Source organism: Salmo salar, chromosome 06, assembly GCF_965601325.2.
Source record: "Salmo salar chromosome 06, fSalSal1, whole genome shotgun sequence".
Classification (NCBI taxonomy): domain Eukaryota; kingdom Metazoa; phylum Chordata; class Actinopteri; order Salmoniformes; family Salmonidae; genus Salmo; species Salmo salar.
The window spans coordinates 46463037-46486477 of record NC_138296.1 but is presented as its reverse complement, the minus strand read 5'-3'; the positions used below and the strand labels follow the sequence as shown (position 1 = coordinate 46486477).

General features: G+C 43.2%; 1 protein-coding gene across 1 annotated transcript in view; it reads left to right on the top strand.

Annotated features, from left to right (window-relative positions):
* Window positions 1–22521, top strand: part of LOC106607518 (G protein-activated inward rectifier potassium channel 1) — a 40095-nt gene extending 17574 nt beyond the window's left edge. The window contains exons 2-3 of the mRNA XM_014204547.3: window positions 13997–14213; window positions 21325–22521. Of these exons, the coding sequence (XP_014060022.1) occupies window positions 13997–14213; window positions 21325–21971 (864 nt within the window). The 3' untranslated portion in view covers window positions 21972–22521. The remainder of the gene's footprint in view (window positions 1–13996; window positions 14214–21324) is intronic.
* The last annotated feature ends 920 nt before the right edge of the window (window positions 22522–23441 follow it).

The following is a 23441-nucleotide window of genomic DNA, read 5'->3' as shown; positions in this document are numbered from 1 at the left end:
TAAATGCAAGTAAAACTAAATGCATGCTCTTCAACCGATCGCTGCCTGCACCCGACCACCCATCCACCATCACTACTCTGGACGGTTCTGACTTAGAATATGTGGACAACTACAAATACCTAGGTGTCTGGTTAGACTGTAAACTCTCCTTCCAGACTCACATCAAACATCTCCAATCCAAAATTAAATCTAGAATCGGCTTCCTATTCCGCAACAAAGCATCCTTCACTCATGCTGCCAAACATACCCTCGTAAAACTGACTATCCTACCGATCCTCGACTTTGGCGATGTCATTTACAAAATATTCTCCAACACTCTACTCAACAAATTGGATGCAGTCTACCACAGTGCCATCCGTTTTGTCACCAAAGCCCCATATACTACCCACCACTGCGACCTGTACGTTCTCATTGGCTGGCCCTCGCTTCATACTCGTCGCCAAACCCACTGGCTCCAGATCATCTTCAAGTTAGGTAAAGCCCCGCCTTATCTCAGCTCACTGGTCACCATAGCAGCACCCACCCGTAGCACGCGCTCCAGCAGGTATATCTCGCTGGTCACCCCCAAAGCCAATTCTTCCTTCGGCCGCCTCTCCTTCCAGTTCTCTGCTGCCAATGACTGGAATGAACTGCAAAAATCACTAAAGCTGGAGACTCTTACCTCCCTCACTAGCTTTAAGCACCAGCTGTCAGAGCAGCTCACAGATCACTGCACCTGTACATAGCTCATCTGTAAATAGCCCATCCAATCTACCTCATCCCCATACTGTATTTATTTATTTATCTTGCTCCTTTGCACCCCAGTAGAGCATTCCAGTGTTTAATTGCTAATTACTTCGCCACCACGGCCTATTTATTGCCTTACCTCTCTTATCCTATCTCATTTGCACATGCTGTATATAGATTTTTGTACTGTATTATTGATTGTATGTTTGTTTATTCCATGTGTAACTCTGTGTTGTTGTTTGTGTCGAACTGCTTTGCTTTATCTTGGCCAGGTCGCAGTTGCAAATGAGAACTTGTTCTCAACTAGCCTACCTGGTTAAATAAAGGTAAAAAAAAATATATATATTCTGGCCATGAAACCCCATCATGTGAAAATGACATACTACGGACAATGCTAACATGCAACTCACCTGAGTCAAGAAGCATTAGGGGGGGGGGGGGGGGGGGGTCCTGTAGGAATTATTACATGGGCCACTAATATTTAATCTAGGACAAGATGTCCTAACCAGGCATGTTCCGTTGCATCTAACTATGTTATACATAAACAGCATACTAAACAGGAGATGTTGTGAAAACTTGTTGGGATCTGGGGAGGGATCCCCCCCCCAGGCATTTCAACCAAGGTATAGGATGGGTTATCTAGCATCGAGGTGTTGGAACCTTGGAATTGGGAATCCCCCTTTCTTTATGCGGCTTAAACTAGACACAGAGCAAATGTTTCAGACTTGAATAGCACTTGTCTGTAGCCTACCTGGTGGTAGCCAAATCCCGGCCTCTCTAAAACAACCAGACAGGTCAAGCTACAGAGCTCAGACATTTTTCCGATTCATTGAAACTCTAATTAGTTAAGCGTTCCTTGTTTTTCAACATGAATAGCACGTTTTAACCAACAACGTGATCATTGGACAGACCGCAGTGTTTTTTGGAAACGTGGATAGTTTATTATGGTGCGATTGTCTTGGTTGCGCATAGGACAGGTTTCAACTTTAGTAAATTACAAGGTATAGACATTCTCTCAATGTATGGTGTGAGCATGTAATTATAGAGCAAATTATTCAGCAAACCCTCTTTTATAAATATCCTGACTTGTTTGAGAAACGGCAGCAGACTCTACCCCAACGTTTTAAACTCAAAATGCAGTTGCCTGGAGCTCAGATGCTCAGACTAACTGTAATTCTAACATAGCCGGTAGACTGCTACAATGTAGTCTCAAACATATGTTTATAGTATTTAACCCTTTAAATCTTGTATGGTAGTCAGTTGTGTTAGATTTCTGAGTGGGATTTCTATTCATATGTGTATTGTGCAAATGGCCAAGTCCATCTGATATGTGACGATGAGTTTGTCCCACCCTCCGATAGCCAGTGGCTGGCTGGGTGGTTGTTTGCTGATAGGCTACACAGGATGGTCTAAGGTATTGGATAGGAGTTTCCTATGTTTCCTATGTTTACATTTATCTGCGTGTTACAATGATGATTGACTCTTTCCCCTTACACAGTAAATACGACATGTCCGACTGATTCGATTTCAGATTTGAATTTTTTATGATTATGTGGATGTTGATTCTTTTTCTATCATTTTAGCTAATCACTGACATTATGGAAAGCTGATTACTTGGATGAATTTCTTAGCTTCGGCTCGACGTCCCTTTTATGTGCACGATAAAAGGGAATCACGTTCGGCTGGTTGGTTTTCCATAACATACTCAGCTCTCAATGTGAAACAGTGGATTTTATTGCATTTTTAATGGCAGATTATGATTATCCCACTTTTTAACTGACTCTGATAGTCCTTGGCCCAGGCGACTCCTTCACTTTGTTCCATATAGGCCTACGTTTGTCTACATTATACAGTTGAAGTCGGAAGTTTACATAATCCTTAGCCAAATACATTTAAACTCAGTTTTCCACAATTCCTGACATTTAATCCTAGTAAAAATTCCCTGTTTTAGGTCAGTTAGGATCACCACTTTATTTTAAGAATGTGAAATGAAAGAATAATAGTAGAGAGAATGATTTATTTCAGCTTTTATTTCTTTCATCACATTCCCAGTGGGTCAGAAGTTTACATACACTCAATTAGTATTTGGTAGCATTGCCTTTACATTGTTTAACTTGGGTCAAATCTTTCGGGTAGCCTTCCACAAGCTTCCCACAATATGTTGGGTAAATTTTGGCCCATTCCTCCTGACAGAGCTGGTGTAACTGAGTCAGGTTTGTAGGCCTCCTTGCTCGCACACGCTTTTCCAGTTCTGCACACACATTTTCTATAGGATTGAGGTCAGGGCTTTGTGATGGCCACTCCAATACCTTGACTTTGTTGTCCTTAAGCCATTTTGCCACAACTTTGGAAGTATGCTTGGGGTCATTGTCCATTTGGAAGACCCATTTGCGACCAAGCTTTAACTTCCTGACTGGTGTCTTGAGATGTTGCTTCAATATATCCACATAATTTTCCTCCTTCACTATGCCATCTATTTTGTGAAGTGCACCAGTCCCTCCTACAGCAAAGCACCCCCACAACATGATGCTGCCACCCTCGTGCTTCACGGTTGGGATGGTGTTCTTCGGCTTGCAAGCATCCCCCTTTTTCCTCCAAACATAACGATGGTCATTATGGCCAAACAGTTCTATTTTTGTTTCATCAGACCAGAGGACATTTCTCCAAAAAGTACGATCTTTATCCCCATGTGCAGTTGCAAACCGTGGTCTGGCTTTTTTATGGCGATTTTGGAGCAGTGGCTTCATCCTTGCTGAGCGGCCTTTCAGGTTATGTTAAATAGGACTCGTTTTACTGTGGATATAGATACTTTTGAACCTGTTTCCTCCAGCATCTTCAGAAGGTCCTTTGCTGTGGTTCTGGGATTGATTTGCACTTTTCTCACCAAAGTACGTTCATCTCTAGGAGACAGAATGCGTCTCATTCCTGAGCGGTATGACGGCTGCGTGGTCCCAAGGTGTTTCTATTTGCGTACTATTGTTGGTACAGATGAACATGGTACCTTCAGGCATTTGGAAATTGCTCCCAAGGATGAACCAGGCTTGTCTAAACATTTTTTTATGAGGTCTTGGCTGATTTCTTTTGATTTTCCCATGATGTCAAGCAAAGAGGCACTGAGTTTGAAGGTAGGCCTTGAAATACATTCACAGGTACACCTCCAATGGACTCAAATGATGTCAATTAGCCTATCAGAATCTTCTAAAGCCATGACATAATTTTCTGGAATTTTCCAAGCTGTTAAAAGGCACAGTCAACTTAGTGTATGTACACTTCTGACCCACTGGAATTGTGATACAGTGAATTATAAGTGAAATAATCTCTCTGTAAACAATTGTTGGAAAATTACTTGTGTCATGCACACAGTAGATTTCCTAACCGACTTGCCAAAACTATAGTTTGTTAACAAGACATTTGTGGAGTGGTTGAAAAACGAGTTTTAATGACTGCTACCTAAGTGTATGTAAACTTCTGACGTCAACTGTATGTTCCGTGTATGTTCCATGTCTTACTGTTTCTGTCCTGTCTGGAGAATAACCCAATATTTTGCTCAAGAATTATACTGACAGGCTTACTAACACCCAGCTAACATGTCTGGTTTTAGGTTATCCTGAAACTGGTGACCACATTACATTTAACTGTTCTCCCTTTGTTGTCACACACAATGCATGACAAAATGGTTTATGTGGTTATGCAAGGGATCAGATTAATGTTGATGTAGGCGCATGGTCAAATCTTCCTGTTCACTGTTCAAGATTGGGTTTACAAATAAAATTATTCATATTTGATTTGCACAAGCAGTGGGTGAGCTTTGGATCTCCCAAGTTGTATTTTGAATTTTGATAGGTGACTTGCTAAAGATAGCATAGTTTTTAAATTAATATTTGAATGTGATTTTGTCAGATTGGAAATACATTTTGTTACATACGACAGCTCTGTCTCCAGAGACAGAACACTGAGTTAGTCACATACCATTTAATCAATGTTTAAAGATGCAGGTAAATGGTTTTCATATTTTTATGGCAAACTTCCTCCAAGAGGGGAGAGTTTTTTATTTATTTTAACCGCCCTTTTTCTCCCCAATTTCGCCAAAAACAATTACGATCTTGTCTCATCGCTGCATCTCCCCAACGGGCTCGGGAGTGGCAAAGATCGAGTCATGCGTCCTCCGAAACATGAAACACTCCGCTTCTTAACCCACAAGCCAGCTGCACCAATATGTCGGAGGAAACACCGTTCAACTGACAACCGAAGTCAGCCTGCAGGCGCCCAGCCCGCCACAAGGAGTCGCTAGAGTGCGATGAGCCAAGTAAAGCCCCCCCTGCCAAACCCTCCCCTAACCCGGATGACACTGGGCTAATTGTGCGCCGCCCTATGGGACCCCCAGTCACGGCCGGTTGTGACACAGCTTGGGATAGAACCCGGGTCGGTAGTGACGCCTCAAGCACTGCGATGCAATGCCTTAGACCGCAGCGGGAGGTCCGGGGGAGAAGCTTTTTCAGTTGATTGTTCTGTCTTTCTCAAAGAAAAGTACAATTTGACACTTATAATAGTGTAACTTTAATTACAGTGCATTCGGAAAGTACTCAGACCCATTGACTCTTTCCACATTTTGTTATGTTACAGCCATATTCTAAAGGATTAAATCTTTTTTCCCCCTCATCAATCTACACACAATACCCCATAATGACAAAGCAAAAACAGGTTTTTAGAAATGTTGCAAATGTATAAAAAATAAAACACTGAGAGTCACGTCTGGATCGGTTTCAAGTCTGGGCTCTGGCTGGGCCACTCAAGAACATTCAGAGACTTGTCCCGAAGCCACTCCTATGTTGTCTTGGCTGTTTGCTTAGGGTCGTTGTCCTGTTGGAAGGTAAACCTTCGCCCAAATCTGAGGTCCTGACTGCTCTAAAGAAGGTTTTCATCAAGGATCTCTCTGTACTTTGCTCCATTCATCTTTCCCTCGATCCTGACTAGTCTCCCTCTCCCTGCCGCTGAAAAACATCCCCACAGCATGATGCTGCCACCACCATGCTCCACCGTAGGGATGGTGCCATGTTTCCTCCAGACGTGACACTTGGCATTAAGGCCAAAAAGTTCAATCTTGGTTTCATCAGATCAGAAAATCTTGTTTCTCATGGTCTGAGAGTCTTTTAGGTGCCCTTTCGCAAACTCCAAGCGGGCTGTCGTGCCTTTTACTGAAGAGTGGCTTCTATCTGGCCACTCTAGCATAAAGGCCTGATTGGTGGAATGCTGCAGAGATGGAGGTCCTTCTGGAAGGTTCTCCCATCTCCACAGAGGAACATTGGAGCTCTGTTAGAGTGACCATCAGGTTCTTGGTCACCTCCCTGATCAAGGCCCTTCTCCCCCGATTACTCAGTTTGGAAGGACGGCCAGCTCTAGGAAAAGGCTTGGTGGTTCCAAACTTCTTCCATTTAAGAATGATGGAGGCCACTGTGTTCTTGGGGAATTCTAAAAACCTGTTTTCGTTATGTAATTGTGGGGTATTGTTGGGAGATTCATGAGGAAAAATGTTATTTAATGCATTTTAAAATAAGCCTGTAACATAACAAAATGGGGAAATGGTCAAGGGGTCTGAATACTTTCCAAATGCACTGTATGCATTTAATGGCCTTTCATTCCTTTTTATATCTATCTGATTCATGCTTGATAAACTTCGAGGATACCATTGACCAGACCAACCAATCTGACAACATACAAAGCCAAAAAGTGACTAGTAACTCTTGACTGTATTAATGTTTCATCAAATGTTGAGAACTGATTGGGGCTCCCGAGTGGCACGGCACTGCATCTCAGTGCTAGAGGCATCATTTCAGATCCTGGTTTGATTCCAGGCTGTATCACAACCGGCCGTGATTGAGAGTCCCATAGGCTGGCGCACGAATCGTCCAGCGTCGTCCGGGTTAGGGTTTGGCCGGGGTAGGCTGTCCATGGGCGGCAGGGTAGCCTAGTGGTTAGAGTGTTTGACTAGTAACCGAAAGCTTGCAAGTTCAAGTCCCCGAGCTGACAAGGTACAAATCTGTCGTTCTGCCCCTGAACAGGCAGTTAACCCACTGCTCCTAGGCCGTCATTGAAAATAAGAATTTGTTCTTAACTGAATTGCCTAGTTAAATGAAGGCTAAATAATAACTGATGTAATCTTTCTGCCATTAACAAATAATTATGTTTTATTGAGCTTAGTTGAATGAATTTGTACTTAGGGATATTGGCATGTCAAAGCACATTGTCAATGCTCCCATGTAAGACACTCCTGATGTCATGGGCCCAAGGACTAGAAGTGAGGTATATATAATATACTGTACATGTCAAATATTACTGCCCACTACAGGTTCTATGGTTTGGTCTGGAAGTACTGTAAATGCTCTTGAGTTTCATATAGCAGGTAGGAGGCAGGATAAGAGGATCCTAAAACAGCAACAGCAGTGTGTTGAGTGGAGGAGTGGGACTCTGTGTGTGTGTGTGTGTGTGTGTGTGTGTGTGTGTGTGTGTGTGTGTGTGTGTGTGTGTGTGTGTGTGTGTGTGTGTGTGTGTGTGTGTGTGTGTGTGTGTGTGTGTGTGTGTGTGTGTGTGTGCGCTAAAAAAGTTAGAGGTGAGGTGTGTGTAGGCGGTGAGGCTGACACATCATCCCAATTATCAGGAAGAGATAAGAAACAGAGATGAGAAAACTGAAGTAAGAATCTTTTTTGGAGACTTACTGTACAGAGAGAGAAAAAAACTAAAAAAAAATGAAAAACATAAAAGAAAATTAAGATTATGTTCTTCAACACTCCAAAACAGTGGGAATAAAAACAATTCTGCAACTCCACACTCAGTTGTCCTTCAATTTGAACCACAAAACCTCAATTTCTGACAAAAAGCCTGTCTTAAATGGCCAATCAGCAGTTGCTACATCCATTTTTGGACATAAATTAATTATATATTCCCCTTGAACTATAATTTTAATATCATGGATGGTCAGTCCCTGCATCAATTGCTCTGTCTATGAATTTGACAGTGAATCTAGCCCAATCCCTCAGTTTTTACAGAAACGGTGGTGGGGAGCCGGCTTTGTTATTGTTTCTGCTGATTGGCCCATTCATGTTCATTAACCCTCTTATTTTCCTCACGGAAAATCCCAGCAGGTGCATTGTGCACAGACTTACAGAGAGATACAGAGAGGAGTATAAGGAAAAGAGAGAGGAAAGGTCGGAGGGAGACACAGAGAGAGAACTATTAGAGAGGGTTTCAGAACGAGTGAGAGAGAACGAAAGAGACAGAGAGAGTTAAAGAGAAGAGCCCAGTTCAGCTTAGCTCAGACAGCTGAGAGCCCAGCTGGGCAATGAAATGCTTCCGCACCAGTTAGCAAGCCGTAGGCTGGGTCTGTCTAAACAGGGTTTTCTCACCACCTCCTCATCTAACCCTCGACAGGCCCACTGCAAATGAATATGACGGACTAGGCTTGCTACCAACCCGGGTTCTATCTCAGGCTGTGTCACAGCCAGCCGTGACTGGAAGTCCCATAGGGCGGCGCACAACTGGCCCAGCGTTGTCCGGGTTAGGGGAGGGTTTGGCCGGGGGGGCTTTACTTGACTCATCGTGCTCTAGCAACTCCTTGTGGCGGGCCAGGCGCCTGCAGGCTGACTTTGGTTGTCATTTGAACGGTGTTTCCTCTGACACATTGGTGCAGCTGGCTTGCGGGTTAAGTGGGCGGGTGTTAAGAAGCGGAGTTTGGCGGGTCATGTTTCGGAGGACGCATGACTCGACCTTTGCCTCTCTCGACCTTCAGCCTTGAATATTCAGATGAAGGAATGCCTTCTGGCGTTCCCACGTAAGGCATTCCCACGTGGTACGGGGCAGGAGAGAGAGACAGAGTGTGTGCATGTATGTATGTGTGTGTGTGTGTGTGTGTGTGTGTGTGTGTGTGTGTGTGTGTGTGTGTGTGTGTGTGTGTGTGTCTCACCTTTTTAGAGCGGTGGCTGTTTCCTTGTTTAGTTTAGGTTATCAATTCGACCATTTTAAAAAACAAGCACACATAAAACTTAAAAGCCATACATGCACATGAATAAAATCATTGAGGATAACACACAATAAAGTCTGGGACTTATTTCCATTGTGGTCCTCATGAGACAGGATGGCTAGATAAGATCAAAAACCGTATGGCGGTGAAGTAATAAAACAAAAACAGAGAAGAAGAACATCTATCTCATCATTCCAGTTACATCATAGGGGTTATTCATATGGGCACAGAGGACATCAAACATATTTTTCTTTTATTTTTAAAGCTGTCCAGAGAGGACGTTGTTTTTATAGGCAGAGGCAACTCATTCCATTCTGAGGCTCCAGTATACAAGAAAGTACCTTTCCCAGCATTACTCCTGAACCTGTATAAGCACACATCAGCAACACCTGATCTGGTGCTGTGATTGTGTGCATCCCTAACACGAGGAAAGTAATCACTTAGATATCTGGGCACAGGACCATAAATACACCTGTAAACCAAACCTAGTCTAATCTGGGACACCCTAGCCTCAACAGGCAGCCAGTTTAGTTCCTGAAAGCAGCTCCTGCCTATGTGAGTACGTGGACTCACCTTCAATACTACCCTGATCAGCTTATTCTGGGCTATCTGGAGCTTCCCCTTCATAAGTTTAGATAAGCCCCCAAACCAGGAAGTACTAGCATAGTCAAAATGGCACTGAATGAGGGCAGTAGATAGCACTTTCATGGAGTCCTTATCAAGCAGCTTGGACTTTCTAGCCAAAAACTTAGTCCTGGCATTAACCTTCCCTAGCACCTTATTGGCCATGCTCACACCTCTCAAGCTTCCATCAATGATACATCCCAAGTAGCTAACAGAGGTTTTAGTAGTCGGCACCTCACCCCCTAACTCCACTCTGATTTCAGACGACCTACACAATTTAGGTCTGGATCCAAAAATAATTGCTTCAGTTTTCCCTAAGTGCAGAGATAGCTTATTATCTCCAAGCCATTTGCTAATGTTAGTAAGCTCTGTGCTAAGTATACTTAGACGGCAAGAACAAGCATCTTTCATATCGTTAATATACAGTAAAAACAGCAGAGGCCCAAGCACGCTCCCCTGCGGAACGGCACAACTCATTGGTTTTGCCTGAGACAGTGAACCATTAACCTCTACTACTTGCTCCCTTCCTGATAAATAGGACTTTACCCAGCCTAGAGGGATACTGCTTAACCCCAGTGCCTCCAGTTTGGAGATTAGGAGACAGTGGTTAACTGTATCAAAGGCCTTCTGTAGGTCAAGCATTTCCTGATGAAGTCAGTCAAGTAAAATAGACATGAATCAGTGGAGTATGTTTTTCTAAAACCTGACTGAAAATCATTCATTAGACCCTATTTGTTAACTTCTTGCGGATTAGTGGGACGCTATCGACAATTTCCGGTGAAATTGCAGAGCGCCAAATTCAAATTAAATTACTACAAATATTAAACTTTCATGAAATCACAAGTGCAATACATCAAAATAAAGCTTAACTTGTTGTTAATCCAGCCAAGGTGTCCGATTTCAAAAAGGCTTTACGGCAAAAGCAAACCATGCGATTATCTGAGGACAGCGCCCAGCACACAAATGCATAACAAATTATTTTCAACCAGGGAGTTGCGACACGAAAGTCAGAAATAGCGATATAAAAAATGCCTTACCTTTGAAGATCTTCTTCTGTTGGCACTCCAAAAGGTCTCAGTTACATTACAAATGGTCATTTTGTTCGATAATGTCCTTCTTTATATCCATAAAAACTCAGTTTAGCTGGCGCGCTTCAGTCAATAATCCACTCGGTTTCCCTCCTTCAAAATGCATACAAAATGAATCCCAAACATTACCAATAAACTTATCCAAACAAGTCAATCAACGTTTATAATCAACCCTTAGGTACTGTAATACGCAAATAAACGATCAAATTTAAGATGGAGAATCGTTATTGACTTTACCGGAGAAAAATACCAAAGAACGCACTCTCAGTCACGCGCTTGGAAACACTACAGACAAGAGCCACCTAGAAAAACTACAATTTCTGGGTCATTTTTCCAAAAACCAGCCTGAAACTCTTTCTAAAGACTGTTGACATCTAGTGGAAGCCCTAGGAACTGCAATCGGGCACGATTTCACCCTATTATAAATGTGCCAGCCATTGAAATCAGTGGTAGGATGAATTTATTTATTTTTGGGATGGTTTGTCCTCGGGGTTTTGCCTGCCATTTCAGTTCTGTTATACTCACAGACATTATTTTAACAGTGTTAGAAACCTTAGAGTGTTTTCAATCCAAATCTACCAATTATATAAATATCCTAGCTTCTGGGCCTGAGTAGCAGGCAGTTTACTTTTCCGGACGTCAAAATACCTCCCCCTATCCCAAAGAAGTTAACATATTCATACATTTGCTCATGTACAATTCTTTGAAGTTACACAGAGGATAGATACAGGCCCATAATTCCCAGGGTCAGACTTTATCCCCTTATACAGAGGTATAACTTTAGCTTGTTTCATGTCTGTGGGTTTCTTGTTCAAGAGAGAGATTAACGATATGTGTAATACAAGGGCCAATTTGCTCAGCAGAATCTATTAGAAACCTTGCAGGAATATTATCCAGGCCTGTGGCTTTGGAGCATTTAAGCTCCGCCAGCATACTGACTATTTTGGCTGTTGCTACCTTTGCAAAAGAAAAAGAGTTTGACTGAACCCCTAACTCTACATAATACTTCTTGACTTGGTTGCTTCCACACAAACCAGAACTGGTGGGCAGCTTGCTAACCAGCTTGCTGGCAACAGAAGTAAAAAAGAGTAGAATTCATTGGCAACCTCTGCTTTTTCATATACCATCTCCCCTTTGATGTTCAGTCCAATACTGTTTAATTAGTTTTTGGTAGTACTACTACAGCCTAGTTCCTTAAATGATTTCCAAAGCTTTTTAGGGTCATTTTTGTTTTCAATGATTTTTTCAGCGAAGTGACCCCTCTTAGCTTCATCCATCCTGCTCTGTGCTTCCTTTCTGTGATGTTTATATAGGACAAAATCATGCTGCTCTTGAGAGTTCTTACATTTTTTATTAAAGGCCTTATTCCTTGCTTGGATAGATTCTAGAATCTCATTATTAAACCAAGGGCCAGATCTCTGCTTTACCCTGACCCGTCTAATGGGAGCCATCACATTGACCACATCAAGGAATCTACATTTAAAGACTTCCCAGGCACTGCCTACCCCTACACTATCTAGCACAGGTGACCAGTCAATTTTACCCACTTCCTCCCTAAACCTTTCTACACAGTATTTTTTGAGTCCTCTGATTCTAACGGTTTTGTGACACTTAAATATATCTTTAAAAATCCTCCTTGTGCAAAATGTAATAAAATGATCAGTGATTCCATAGGCTATTTCTCCACTCTGCGATATTTTAGATTTATCAGACACCAATATTAAGTCAATTGTACTTTGCACTGTTTCACATATCCTGGTGGGATCTTTTATCATTTGGGTCAGAGCAAGTGATCTACAAAAGTGCATAAATACATTGTGGGTTGGTCTATTCTTTTTGCAGACATCAGTATTGAAATCCCCTAACAAAATTATTTCCTTCAACGGGGAAACATTACAGTTTGACAACACAATTTCAAGACCTTCATAGAATGCATTCTGCTTGGGTGGCCTATAACACACCCCCAACAAATTCAGATTGGTTTTGGGAAGGCAGATATCCAGCCAGACAATCTCCAGATCAGCTTATAAATCCGATCTGACGTTAAAAGCAATGTCTGATCTTACAAACGCACATATTCCCCCACCGTTCCGATTCCGATCCTTCCTGACAACAGAGTAATTACCTATCTCAATTTCTGAGTCACAAACAGATGAATCCAACCATGTCTCAGTAAAACATAAGACACCCACCTCTGATTTGCAAACCAACAGGTGTATCTCATCGATCTTCGGTAGTAGGCTTCGGACATTTAAGTGCACAAAATGTAAGCCCTTCTTCCCAAAGGCCTCATTGAATTCCTGATCCACTTGTAACTCACCTCCCACTGCGCTGCCATCTTCCCACTGCCCTGCCTCCGGTGGCCTCTCTGTCGCCATGGAGCACCCCTCCCCAGGTGCTACTCCATCGTCCTCACCACTGTGTCCCCCGTCACTCGCCTCTGGTTGCCTCCGCTCCGCTGTGGACCTCCCCTCCTCCGGTGCACTCTCCACCCTCGGTAAGTCCTCTGGTCCCACTCCACCTTCAATGCTCACACACCCCGCGGGTACAGCACACCGACAGCAACGGTAAGCTTCATTGACCCCTTGCCCAAAGCTAGAATCGCTGCATTTTAAATGAATCCACTGCGCACATTCCAAACATACCAAAGCTTTGCTGTTACTCTTTATCCACCGTTCGCAAGAGGAGCTTGGGTGCATAGGCCGTTTGATGGGGTTCGTGATAAAGTGATGTCCAGGGTATTGATGGATATCACCCGATAAGAGAAGGCATAGAGTTTTTATAAGATCTCCACCATTAATTTGCGATTTCAGACTGGATTTTGATGATCGTTTTGGTTTGTGCCAAGGTGCTATGAAAGTTTGGTATATAACTTTCCTTCCAAATCCAAAGTGCTGGATGCCATCAAAAGTGTTTGCATGACTGAGAAGTTGCTGAGAATTTACTATTCTTTCATCTAAATAGCAGATGCAATTATTTCCAGTAACATTTAAAACAAACACATAAAGTAAAAGTGCTGCCACCATGCCGAACTTGCCGGTTGCCATCTTGCACAGATGTGTAGTGGTTCCCTGGGTTGTAGATAAGGTAAGGGGGATGGGATGGTATGCTGGGCGATAAGAGAAAATAGGTACATTGTGCTGAAGGCCATGGCACCTGAAACATGAATGTTCTATCATATATATCGATATATGGACCCCCATGTCCTGAAATGTTCCTATATTACTTTTGCCTGCCTACTTTGCTTTGGTTTATGTGCAGTCCACTCACCCACCTCCTGAAGGGAAGAAAATAGGAAATGAACAACAAGACAAACAGCATGTGGTGGTGTAGAGAAAATTGATAGGCTCCAGGCTACTCTGCTCCAGTCACACTGTTATCTACAATCATCTTGGTAGCACTGCAGAGTGACTCCAACAGAGGCCATGGTAGAGTGGAAAAATGCAAGTCTATAGTTTAAAGTAAAAAAAAACTCTCTCTCTCTCTCCCCCCTATTTCTCCTTTCTCTCCTCCCCCTCCCTCTCTCTCCCTCCCTCTGCCCCAGTCTCGTCAGACCCCGGAGGGAGAGTTCCTACCCTTGGACCAGTGTGAGCTGGATGTGGGTTTTGGGACGGGTGCGGACCAGCTCTTCCTAGTGTCACCTCTCACCATCTGCCACGAGATCAATCCTAAGAGCCCTTTCTTTGACCTGTCCCAGCGCTCCCTCATGAATGAGCAGTTTGAGATTGTTGTCATCCTGGAGGGCATTGTGGAGACCACAGGTGAAGAACCACTACCCACTCTCCTCCTGTTAACCCTTTACTCTCTTCTTCCTACCCTTCTCTCCTCGTTATTAATTGATTATTCTTTCACTACCCTTTCTCCTCCTTTTAACCCCTTACTCTCTTCTTCCTAAAGAGGCTGCTCCTTTTCGAAGGCCCAATGCTGCCATTTTATTTCTGGGTAACAATTAAGTACCTTCCTGTAATAGATTTCCATTCAAATTGGCAAAAAAAAATTGGGGGCAAAAAACTGTTTCTCAAGCAAGTTTCACGATGGAAAGCCAAAACTCCCGCCCATTCAAACCTGCTGATTAGAAGGTCCTGTGTAGATTGTATTTTAACCCTCCTGCTGTGTTCCGGTCGAATTGGACCGATTTACAAGTTTTCTCTCTGAAAAATGTAGTTCATTTAATCTGATTGTCATAAGGTTCCATGACTTTGTCCACACAGGGCATCTGAACACACAAAATACTTTTGGATGATTTCCATAAAATGTTATTTAACTTATGTACACCTGTGGTGTTCCCGGTCAAAAATGACCGGTCATTAGAAATTAATGGGTGAGACTACAATTAGTGTATAATATTGAGTTCAGGCACATGCTCATTCATCACATGGACACACTTCCTCTCCCAGACCCCCACATGCGTGTGGGTTTGCGCACACACACGCACACCTCACTCCCTTTCTTGGCTTCCATGGCAACCCCCACGGGAACCTTTCTCCAATAGAATCTTTCCCCCACGGGAACCACACCTGTTGGCCTTCTCACAAACAATCGCAACATTGTTTCAATAATATATAGAACTTTTCTCGCAGCTCTGGTATATAAAGCTTTTTTGAGGCCTTGCTCACAATTCATTCTGTGGCAGCACAATGAACAAACGATATATGTATGTGAGGCTCTTGATCACATCTTTGATCATGACACTGGTGAGTAGGAGAGAGTCTTTGTTAAACTTTGACACAAAGTAGTCTGTGATAACATTATGATTTTCTTACTCAAAAACGAGTTGTATGAGCTCAGGTCAATGAGGCCTACAGGCCATAAATAGCAAATAGAAGTTCAAAACTTGTAATGTTCAATAGAACTTAAGTTGATAAAAATATCTAACACAACATTAGGTGATAATATATGTATTATTATGGATTTATAATCAGCTATAATGGCAGTAATTTTGGACCGGGAACACAGAATTAATTAACATGAAACAAACACAACAGGAGGGTTAACCAGCAACTATCAGGAAATAACACTGATAAAAAAATGTCATGTATTTACAGTGGTAGTTTCATCAGCTGTTGTACAATATGATATAAAACACAGGAAAAAAACTGAATTTTGACTACACTAGGCCTTTAATTAGTCCTTTTCTTCTCCACCCCAACTGTTATCTCTTTCCATTCGGTGGGTTGCTCTTTCCCTATCTCCACCCTTTAGCTTGCAATTCTGTTATTCCTCTCTCTCTCCTCCATTATCTGAACTGAAATTAAACTGTATTCTTATATGCTAATCAGTCTTACTTCTTAATTTCAACCTGTCACATATCCCCATGCAATATTTCCATCCAGATTCTGGAGATAGAGTCAGACTAACACATATCTCTGAATCTCCAAAGCCCTGTAAGAATGTAGCAGATCTTAGTAAGCATTCAGTGGTAAACAGTGGAGAGGTGGACGTTGGGTACTGAGGACAGCACCAGGGAATGGCTTCCTGATTGAATTATGAACCACATTTTATTACTGCGGGATGGTTTTTATCCCTAACCCTTGTATAATAGATAGGGTCATAGATGCGAATGTCACTTAGATAAATAAGCTGGGGGTTCAGCTGAAGTTTTTCTATATTTCTCACTGGGCAGAATGCAGGGTTATTTCTGGGATAATTCTGAAACAGTAAGAGACGCTGAACACAACAGCTACAGGCAGGCTGCAGGTGTGCTGGGTTGCCTACGGCAACAAAAGTGATTTTCTGTCTTCTACATTGAACAATATGATTCCTCATCCTAATACTCATACATAAATAACAAAGTCTTTGTCTTCTCTGGCATCATTTATTTATTTATTTCTCTGCTCCCTTTTCTTTTTCCTTTCATCTCTCCTCTGTTCTTCTCCTCTCCTCCCTTCTCATTGTCCTGGGCAGAAGCATGAAGCTGAATAGGTTTAGAGGAGGAGGGAGGGATGAGCAGGCAGGCAGCACAGTCTGTGCTCTGTTGATAATGTCATTAAGGCAGGCTGCAGCCAACCGTTTAGCCCCTTTTAGCCCCTTCTCTCTCTCCTCTCTCTCTCTCTCTCTCTCTCCTCTCTCTCTCTCTCTCTCTCTCTCTCTCTCTCTCTCTCTCTCTCTCTCTCTCCCCCCCCCCAGCAGGACTGTGGTTCTCTGAGCTGAGGAGCAAAGCAGGGGGCAGATGAGGGGGTCTGCTCTGTATGAATGAGTTGGCCTTGGAGTCACCTGTGGTTCCGTGCACAGTGTACAGACATCCCTTACTCCCCAGAGAAATAAATCCATATCATCCACTGAGAGACAGACAGAGCATTGTCCTGCCATTTGAGAAACCTTCTGTCACCAACTGACAGCCTTTGCATCTTTCTGGTGTTTGATTGGATGGTTATGAGGTCTCTCTACTACCACTATGATTGTGCATCAGCTCCTGTTCCAATAGAGATGTATGTTATGTCGGCCTAGTTGTCACAGCTTTCTGACAGGTGTGTGTGTGTTAGATGAAGAGAGCCAGTAGTAGGATTAAAAAGAGGCTAGGAGAAGAAGGCATTGTATTATGGAAATGCACCACTTGAGTAGTGCCAGAGGAGGCTTTACATAAAGCTCTCTCCAGGGACGCGTCCCTCTCTCTGTCCACCAGCTGTTTGCTCACTTGCTCAGCCGCTTTGATTTTCATTCAAGACCCACAAAACAGACTGTTAGTGTAACTCAGGACACTTGGATGATGATGGGGCGAACCGGCAGGAACGCTGGGCCCTGACGCCACATAATTTCCTGCTGCACCACCATCAATGGGCAAATTAGAGCTTATTATCACCAAATTCTATATGCAGGGTTATAAAATAACTTTAATTAATTTCAGCTTTGGGTTGAGGATAGTCAAGGGTTTGGGTATAACCTTAGGCTTAGGTTGTGATAACCCCTTGGTAGTGATATTACTGTGTCAGTCAAATGTCAGGGAGAGGATCAGTTTCTCTTTCTGCAGTCAGCCAGCTCTGTTTAATAGAGTAATACAGGGCTCATAGGTGCTTTTTGATAAGTGAGGGCCCTCGATACAGATATAATTGTCAAGGAAATAATTTTACAAGAGCTGAGGTCAAATAAAAACCTGGCCTGTCAAATCAAATAAAAAAATTGAATACAATTGTATTTGTCACATGCTTCGTAGATAACAGGTGTAGACTAACAGTGAAATGCTTACTGACGGGTCCTTTTCCAACAATGCAGAGTTAAAGATAAGATCAGGGAGTACCAGTACCGAGTCGATGTGCAAGGGTACAAGGTAATAGCTATGTCCTATACACGTACAGTGCCTTGGGAAAGTATTCAGACCGCTTGACTTTTTCCACATTTTGCTTGGTTACAGCCTTATTCTAAAATTGATTAAATTGTTCTACACAGAATACCACATAATGACAAAACAAAAAGCACGTTTTTAGAAATGTTTTCTAATTTATTAAAATCACATTTACATAAGTATTCAGACACTTTAGTCAGCACTTTGTTGAAGCATCTTTGGCAGTCTTCTTGGGTATGACGCTACAAGCTTAGCACACCTGATTATTTTTTTCATCGCATTCCCATTGGGTCAGAAGTTTACATACACTCAATTAGTATTTGAATAAGGTTTGTAGGCCTCCTTGCTCGCACACACTTTTTCAGTTCTGCACATACATTTTCTATAGGATTGAGGTCAGGGCTTTGTGATGGCCACTCCAAGACCTTGACTTTGTAGTCCTTAAGCCATTTTGCCACAACTTTGGAAGTATGCTTGGGTCATTGTCCATTTGGAAGACCTATTTGCGACCAAGCTTTAACTTCCTGACTGATGTCTTGAGATGTTGCTTCAATATATCCACATAATTTTCCTGCCTCATGATGCCATCTATTTTGTGAACTGCACCAGTCCCTCCTGCAGCAAAGCACCCCCACAACATGATTCTGCCACCCCCATGCTTCACAGTTGGGATGGTGTTCTTTGGCTTGCAGGCCTCCCCCTTTTTCCTCCAAACATAACGATTGTCATTATGGCCAAACAGTTCTATTTTTGTTTCATCAGACCAGAGGACATTTCTCTAAAAATAACGATCTTTGTCCCCATGTGCAGTTGCAAATCGTAGTCTGGCTTTTTTATGGAGGTTTTGGAGCAGTGGCTTCTTCCTTGCTGAGCGGCCTTTCAGGTTATGTTGATATAGGACTCATTTTACTGTGGATATAGATACTTTTGTACATGTTTCCTCCAGCATCTTCACAAGGTCCTTTGCTGTTGTTCTGTGATTGATTTGCACTTTTCGCACCAAAGTATGTTCATCTCTAGGAGACAGAACTCGTCTCATTCCTGAGCGGTATGACGGCTGCGTGGTCCCAGGGTGTTTAAACTTGCATACTATTGTTTGTACAGATGAATGTGGTACCTTCATGTGTTTGGGAATTGCTCCCAAGAATGACTTGTGGAGGTTTACAATTAAATTTCTGAGGTCTTGGCCGATTTCTTTAGATTTTCCCATGATGTCAGGCAAAGAGGCACTGAGCTTGAAGGTAGGCCTTAAAATACATCCACAGGTACACCTCCAATTGACTCAAATAATGTCAATTGGCCTATCAGAAACTTCTAAAGCCATGACATAATTTTCTGGAATTTGCCAAGCTGTTTAAAGGCACAGTCAACTTAGTGTATGTCAACTTCTGACCCACTGGAATTGCGATACAGTGAATTATAAGTGAAATAATCTGTCTGTAAACAATTGTTGGAAAAATGACTTGTGTCATGCACACAGTAGATGTCCTAACCGACTTTCCAAAACTATAGTTTGTTTACAAGAAATTTGTGGAGTGGTTGAAAAATGAGTTTTAATGACTCCAACCTTAATGTATATAAACTTTGGACTTCAACTGTAGGTGTTCCTTTTGTCCAAGTGGGAAAGGGCGGTGTGGAGTTTAATAGAGATTGCATCATCTGTGGATCTGTTGGGACAGTATGTGAATTGGAGTGGGTCTGGGATGATAATGTTGATGTGAGCCCTGACCAGCCTTTCAAAGCATTTCATGGCTACAGATGTGAGTGCTACGGGGCGATAGTCATTTCTAAAGTTTACCTGGGTGTTCTTGGGCACAGGGACTATGGTTATCTACTTGAAACATGTAGGTATTCCAGACTGAGTCAGGGAGAGGTTGAAAATGTCAGTGAAGACACTTGCCAGCTGGTCAGCGCATGCACGGAGTATGCGTCCTGGTAATCCATCTGGCCCTGTGAATGTTAACCTCTTTAAAGGTCTTTCTCACATCGGCTAAGGAGAGTTTGATCACACAGTCCTCCAGAACAGCTGGTTCTCTCACGCATGGTTCAGTGTTGCTTGCCTCGAAGCGAGCATAGAAGACATTTAGCTCGTCTGGTATGCTCGTGTCACTGGGCAGCTCGTGGCTGAGTTTCCCTTCATAATATGTGATAGTTTGCAAGCCCTGTCACATCCGTCAAGCATCAGAGCCGATGTAATAGGATGCGATTTTAGTCTTGTATTGACAATTCGCCTGGTGAATGGTTTGTCGTAGGGCGTAATGGGATTTTTTATTAGAGTCTGGGTTAATGTCCTGCTCCTTGAAAGCGGAAGCTCTAGGCGGATGTTGTCTGTAATCCATGATATGTATGTACAGTCACTTTTGGGACGATGTCGCCAATGCATTTATTAATGAGGCACCCAGAGAAGGCTGTGCTCAGGATGATGCTCCGGTCATTATCTGACTGACTCCTAGAGACATTTTTAAATAGGACCAGGATGTAATGTAACCAACCACTGGTATAGGGACCTTTTCATATAGGACTATAGGACATCATGCAGACAGAAATACCAGACTAAGCTTTCCTCGGCTACAGGTGCTACATGTTTTCTTTTTATTGCTGCATGGATGCTGCAATTTCTGTTCCAATGTTACTGCTCATGTTTTGTTTATGGTAGTCTAGATTCAAGTAATTTATATGAATAAGGCTATTAGTACCATTGATAGGAGTGAAGTTAGGCGAGGACCCATGTCTCCTGCAGCATCAAGGTATGGATCTGGTAAAGGTGATGTTAGGAGATTCCTTATTAGCCCGAGCAGAAATAAACAACAGGTAATTATCATTAAATGCATTACAACACTGATCAAAGGGATGAGTCACCTTTGGCCTCTAGTGATTGCCATGGATACAAAAGAACAGCTGTAGAATCTGGTAGGATGAGGTTTCATTGAGACAGAGCTAGATATAAAAATAGAAAAGAAAAGTATTGCAGCCAATATGTCCTTTAGTCAGCTGTTTCCATCAAGCTTATTTGAGCCAATGGCCCCACACTCTGCAGAGGCAGAGGGAGGTAAACAGTGAGTGAAATATCTCTGCTGTTTTGTCTCAGGGACAGCCTCAGCCAAACCTATTAGTGGAAATGGTTCGATGAGTAACAGTGCCGTGGCCATTTCTACAAGCCGTCAGAGAAACGGCAAACGTCTTCCGGCTTGATTTTACGGACACATCAGTATTTAAATCTCCCCTTTATGGCTAGAGTGAGGGAGGTCTGTGCCAAAGCAGGTCTGTGTCAGGAAAATTGCTCTTTTCTCATGCTGTCAGGCAACAATTCAAAGCCTGAATTGTTTCCACACATGATGAGAGTGGAAGAGAAAGAACAAGGGGGATGGAACAGAGGATTAGATAAGCAGGAGGGGGTTGTTTGCTGCTTCATTTTCTCCTTTCTTTTACGTCTTATTGTTTGATGGTAACTGAACTCCACAGTATTTTCATCATATTTATCAAAAATGACAGTTATTACAGGGCTATTTAACACCTGTGTTTGTGCTGCCTAGTCAATGCTAGAGGCTGAGTTTCACTTTTTAATTCTCTCTCTCTTTCTACCTCTCTCTCAGGTATGACGTGTCAGGCGCGGACGTCGTACACGGAGGATGAGGTGTTGTGGGGCCACCGCTTCCTGCCCGTCATGTCTCTGGAGGAGGGATTCTTCAGGGTGGACTACTCCCAGTTCCACAGCACTTTCGAGGTCAACACCCCACCGTACAGTGTCAAGGAGCACGACGAGAAGTCCTCCCTGCCTTCACCCCTCTCCACCCCCACACTGGGCGAGAGCCACGGTGCCGCCCGACGTGCCCGGGTATTCTCTGTGGACTGCATTAACACTACGGACCGGGAAGAGCGGGCGGGGCAGTCCAGGCTGCCCAGTAAGCTTCAGAGGATGAGCTCGTCTGGGAAGGAGGACCTACAGAGGAAGGTTCTGATGCTGAGCTCCCAGCACTCTGAGAAGGCCTGCAGTACTGGAGACCTGCCTCTCAAGCTGCAGCGTCTCAGCTCCTCCCCCGGCCCAGAGGTTGCAGATCGGCTGCAACTCAAGGCCTTGAAGGTGGGCTTTGAACCCATGACCCAGTCCACTGGAGACCTGCAGCTGCCCCCCACCCCAGTCCCTGTCCCCGCACGCATCCACACCCCTCTGCCCTCAGGAGGGGGCCGACCAGAGGACAACCTGCCGGCCAAATTACGCAGGATGAATGCTGACCGCTGAGGTCATCATGACCAGACTTTGCATGCATCCCAATGGAACCCTATTCCCTATATAGTGCACTACAATAGACCAGGGCCCATAGGGGGCTCTGGTCAAAAGTAATGCACTATGTAGGGAATAGGGTGTCATTTGGGACGCATTCCCAGAGTCTAACTTCTCTTTGACCACACATCAAACTATGGAGACAGAAAATGAAATGTGACTGAATATACTGAAAGACAATGATATGGAAGGGGAAAAAACTATGATGGATGGTGTGTCACTATTTCTGTTTTTTCAAACACAATCTTTACTGGAATTACTGTGATTTTAGTGTGTTTTATAGCAACAGTGTTCAAACTGGTCAAACACACACACAAACACACACACACACACACACACACACACACACACACACACACACACACACACACACACACACACACACACACACACACACACACACACACGTTCATCTTTCCATCATCACACACACACTCTAAAGAATTGTGCATGTATACAATCAATCCATCTGAATACACTACATACCCCCTCTCTTAGTTTTAAACAAATAAAATATATTTAAGATGATAATATGTGGTGTACCTGCAACTTCCTTTGTCTATATTCTAGTTTCCATCAAAGGGAACATCTACTTAGCTAAGAATACAGTTAAAATGCAATCACACTATTTTGTTATTATTCATAATTGGGGCAGTATGTTATAGTAATCTGTTACTCATTAGTTTACATAATACCTTTGTTTTTACATTCAACAGGCTGTTGATGGCCTAATCTTAGCTGCTGGCGAGAAAACACTTTCCATAACAGTTCCTTTAACTCCTTTGAACAGAGTGAGTGGATAATGGACTTTTCTGATACCAGAGAGAAAACACAATCTTCGTCCCAAATGGCACTCTATTCCCTAGATAGTGGAGTGCACTACTTTTTACCAGGGCCCATAAGGAACAGGGTCTCATTTGAGATGCCGACAGAGGCTTGTCCTTGGTGGTGATTGGCTGGTGTTTAGGAGTGGAGGATGGGGAGTGAAACAGTGGAGGAAGTGTCCACCCCCTTCAGACGGGCAGAGACAAGCAGCATGGCTAAACAGACATACAGACACACACTCTTTCAATTGACTTGTAGCCCATTGTAGCTGAAAGGAATTATGATTATTATATAGAATAGGACATACATTAGTCACAAGACTTCCCTCACAATGAAGTCTCCATGATAAAGTCCAACGGCAGACTTTAAGGACAGAAGCTTTGAAATGGACACAACCTTTTACTCATCCGAACAAATGGAGAGGAAGAAGTCGAGAGGGAGAGAGCAATGGAGGACTGAGAGAAAAGAAAGAGTGGAGAGGGTCACCAGAGCTCAGGGACAGAGAGCAGCGTAGGCTTTGGGATGATTAGTCCATGGTTGCATCCCAAATGGCCCATAGGGCTCTGTTTAAAAATATTGCACTATAAAGTGGAATGGGGTGCT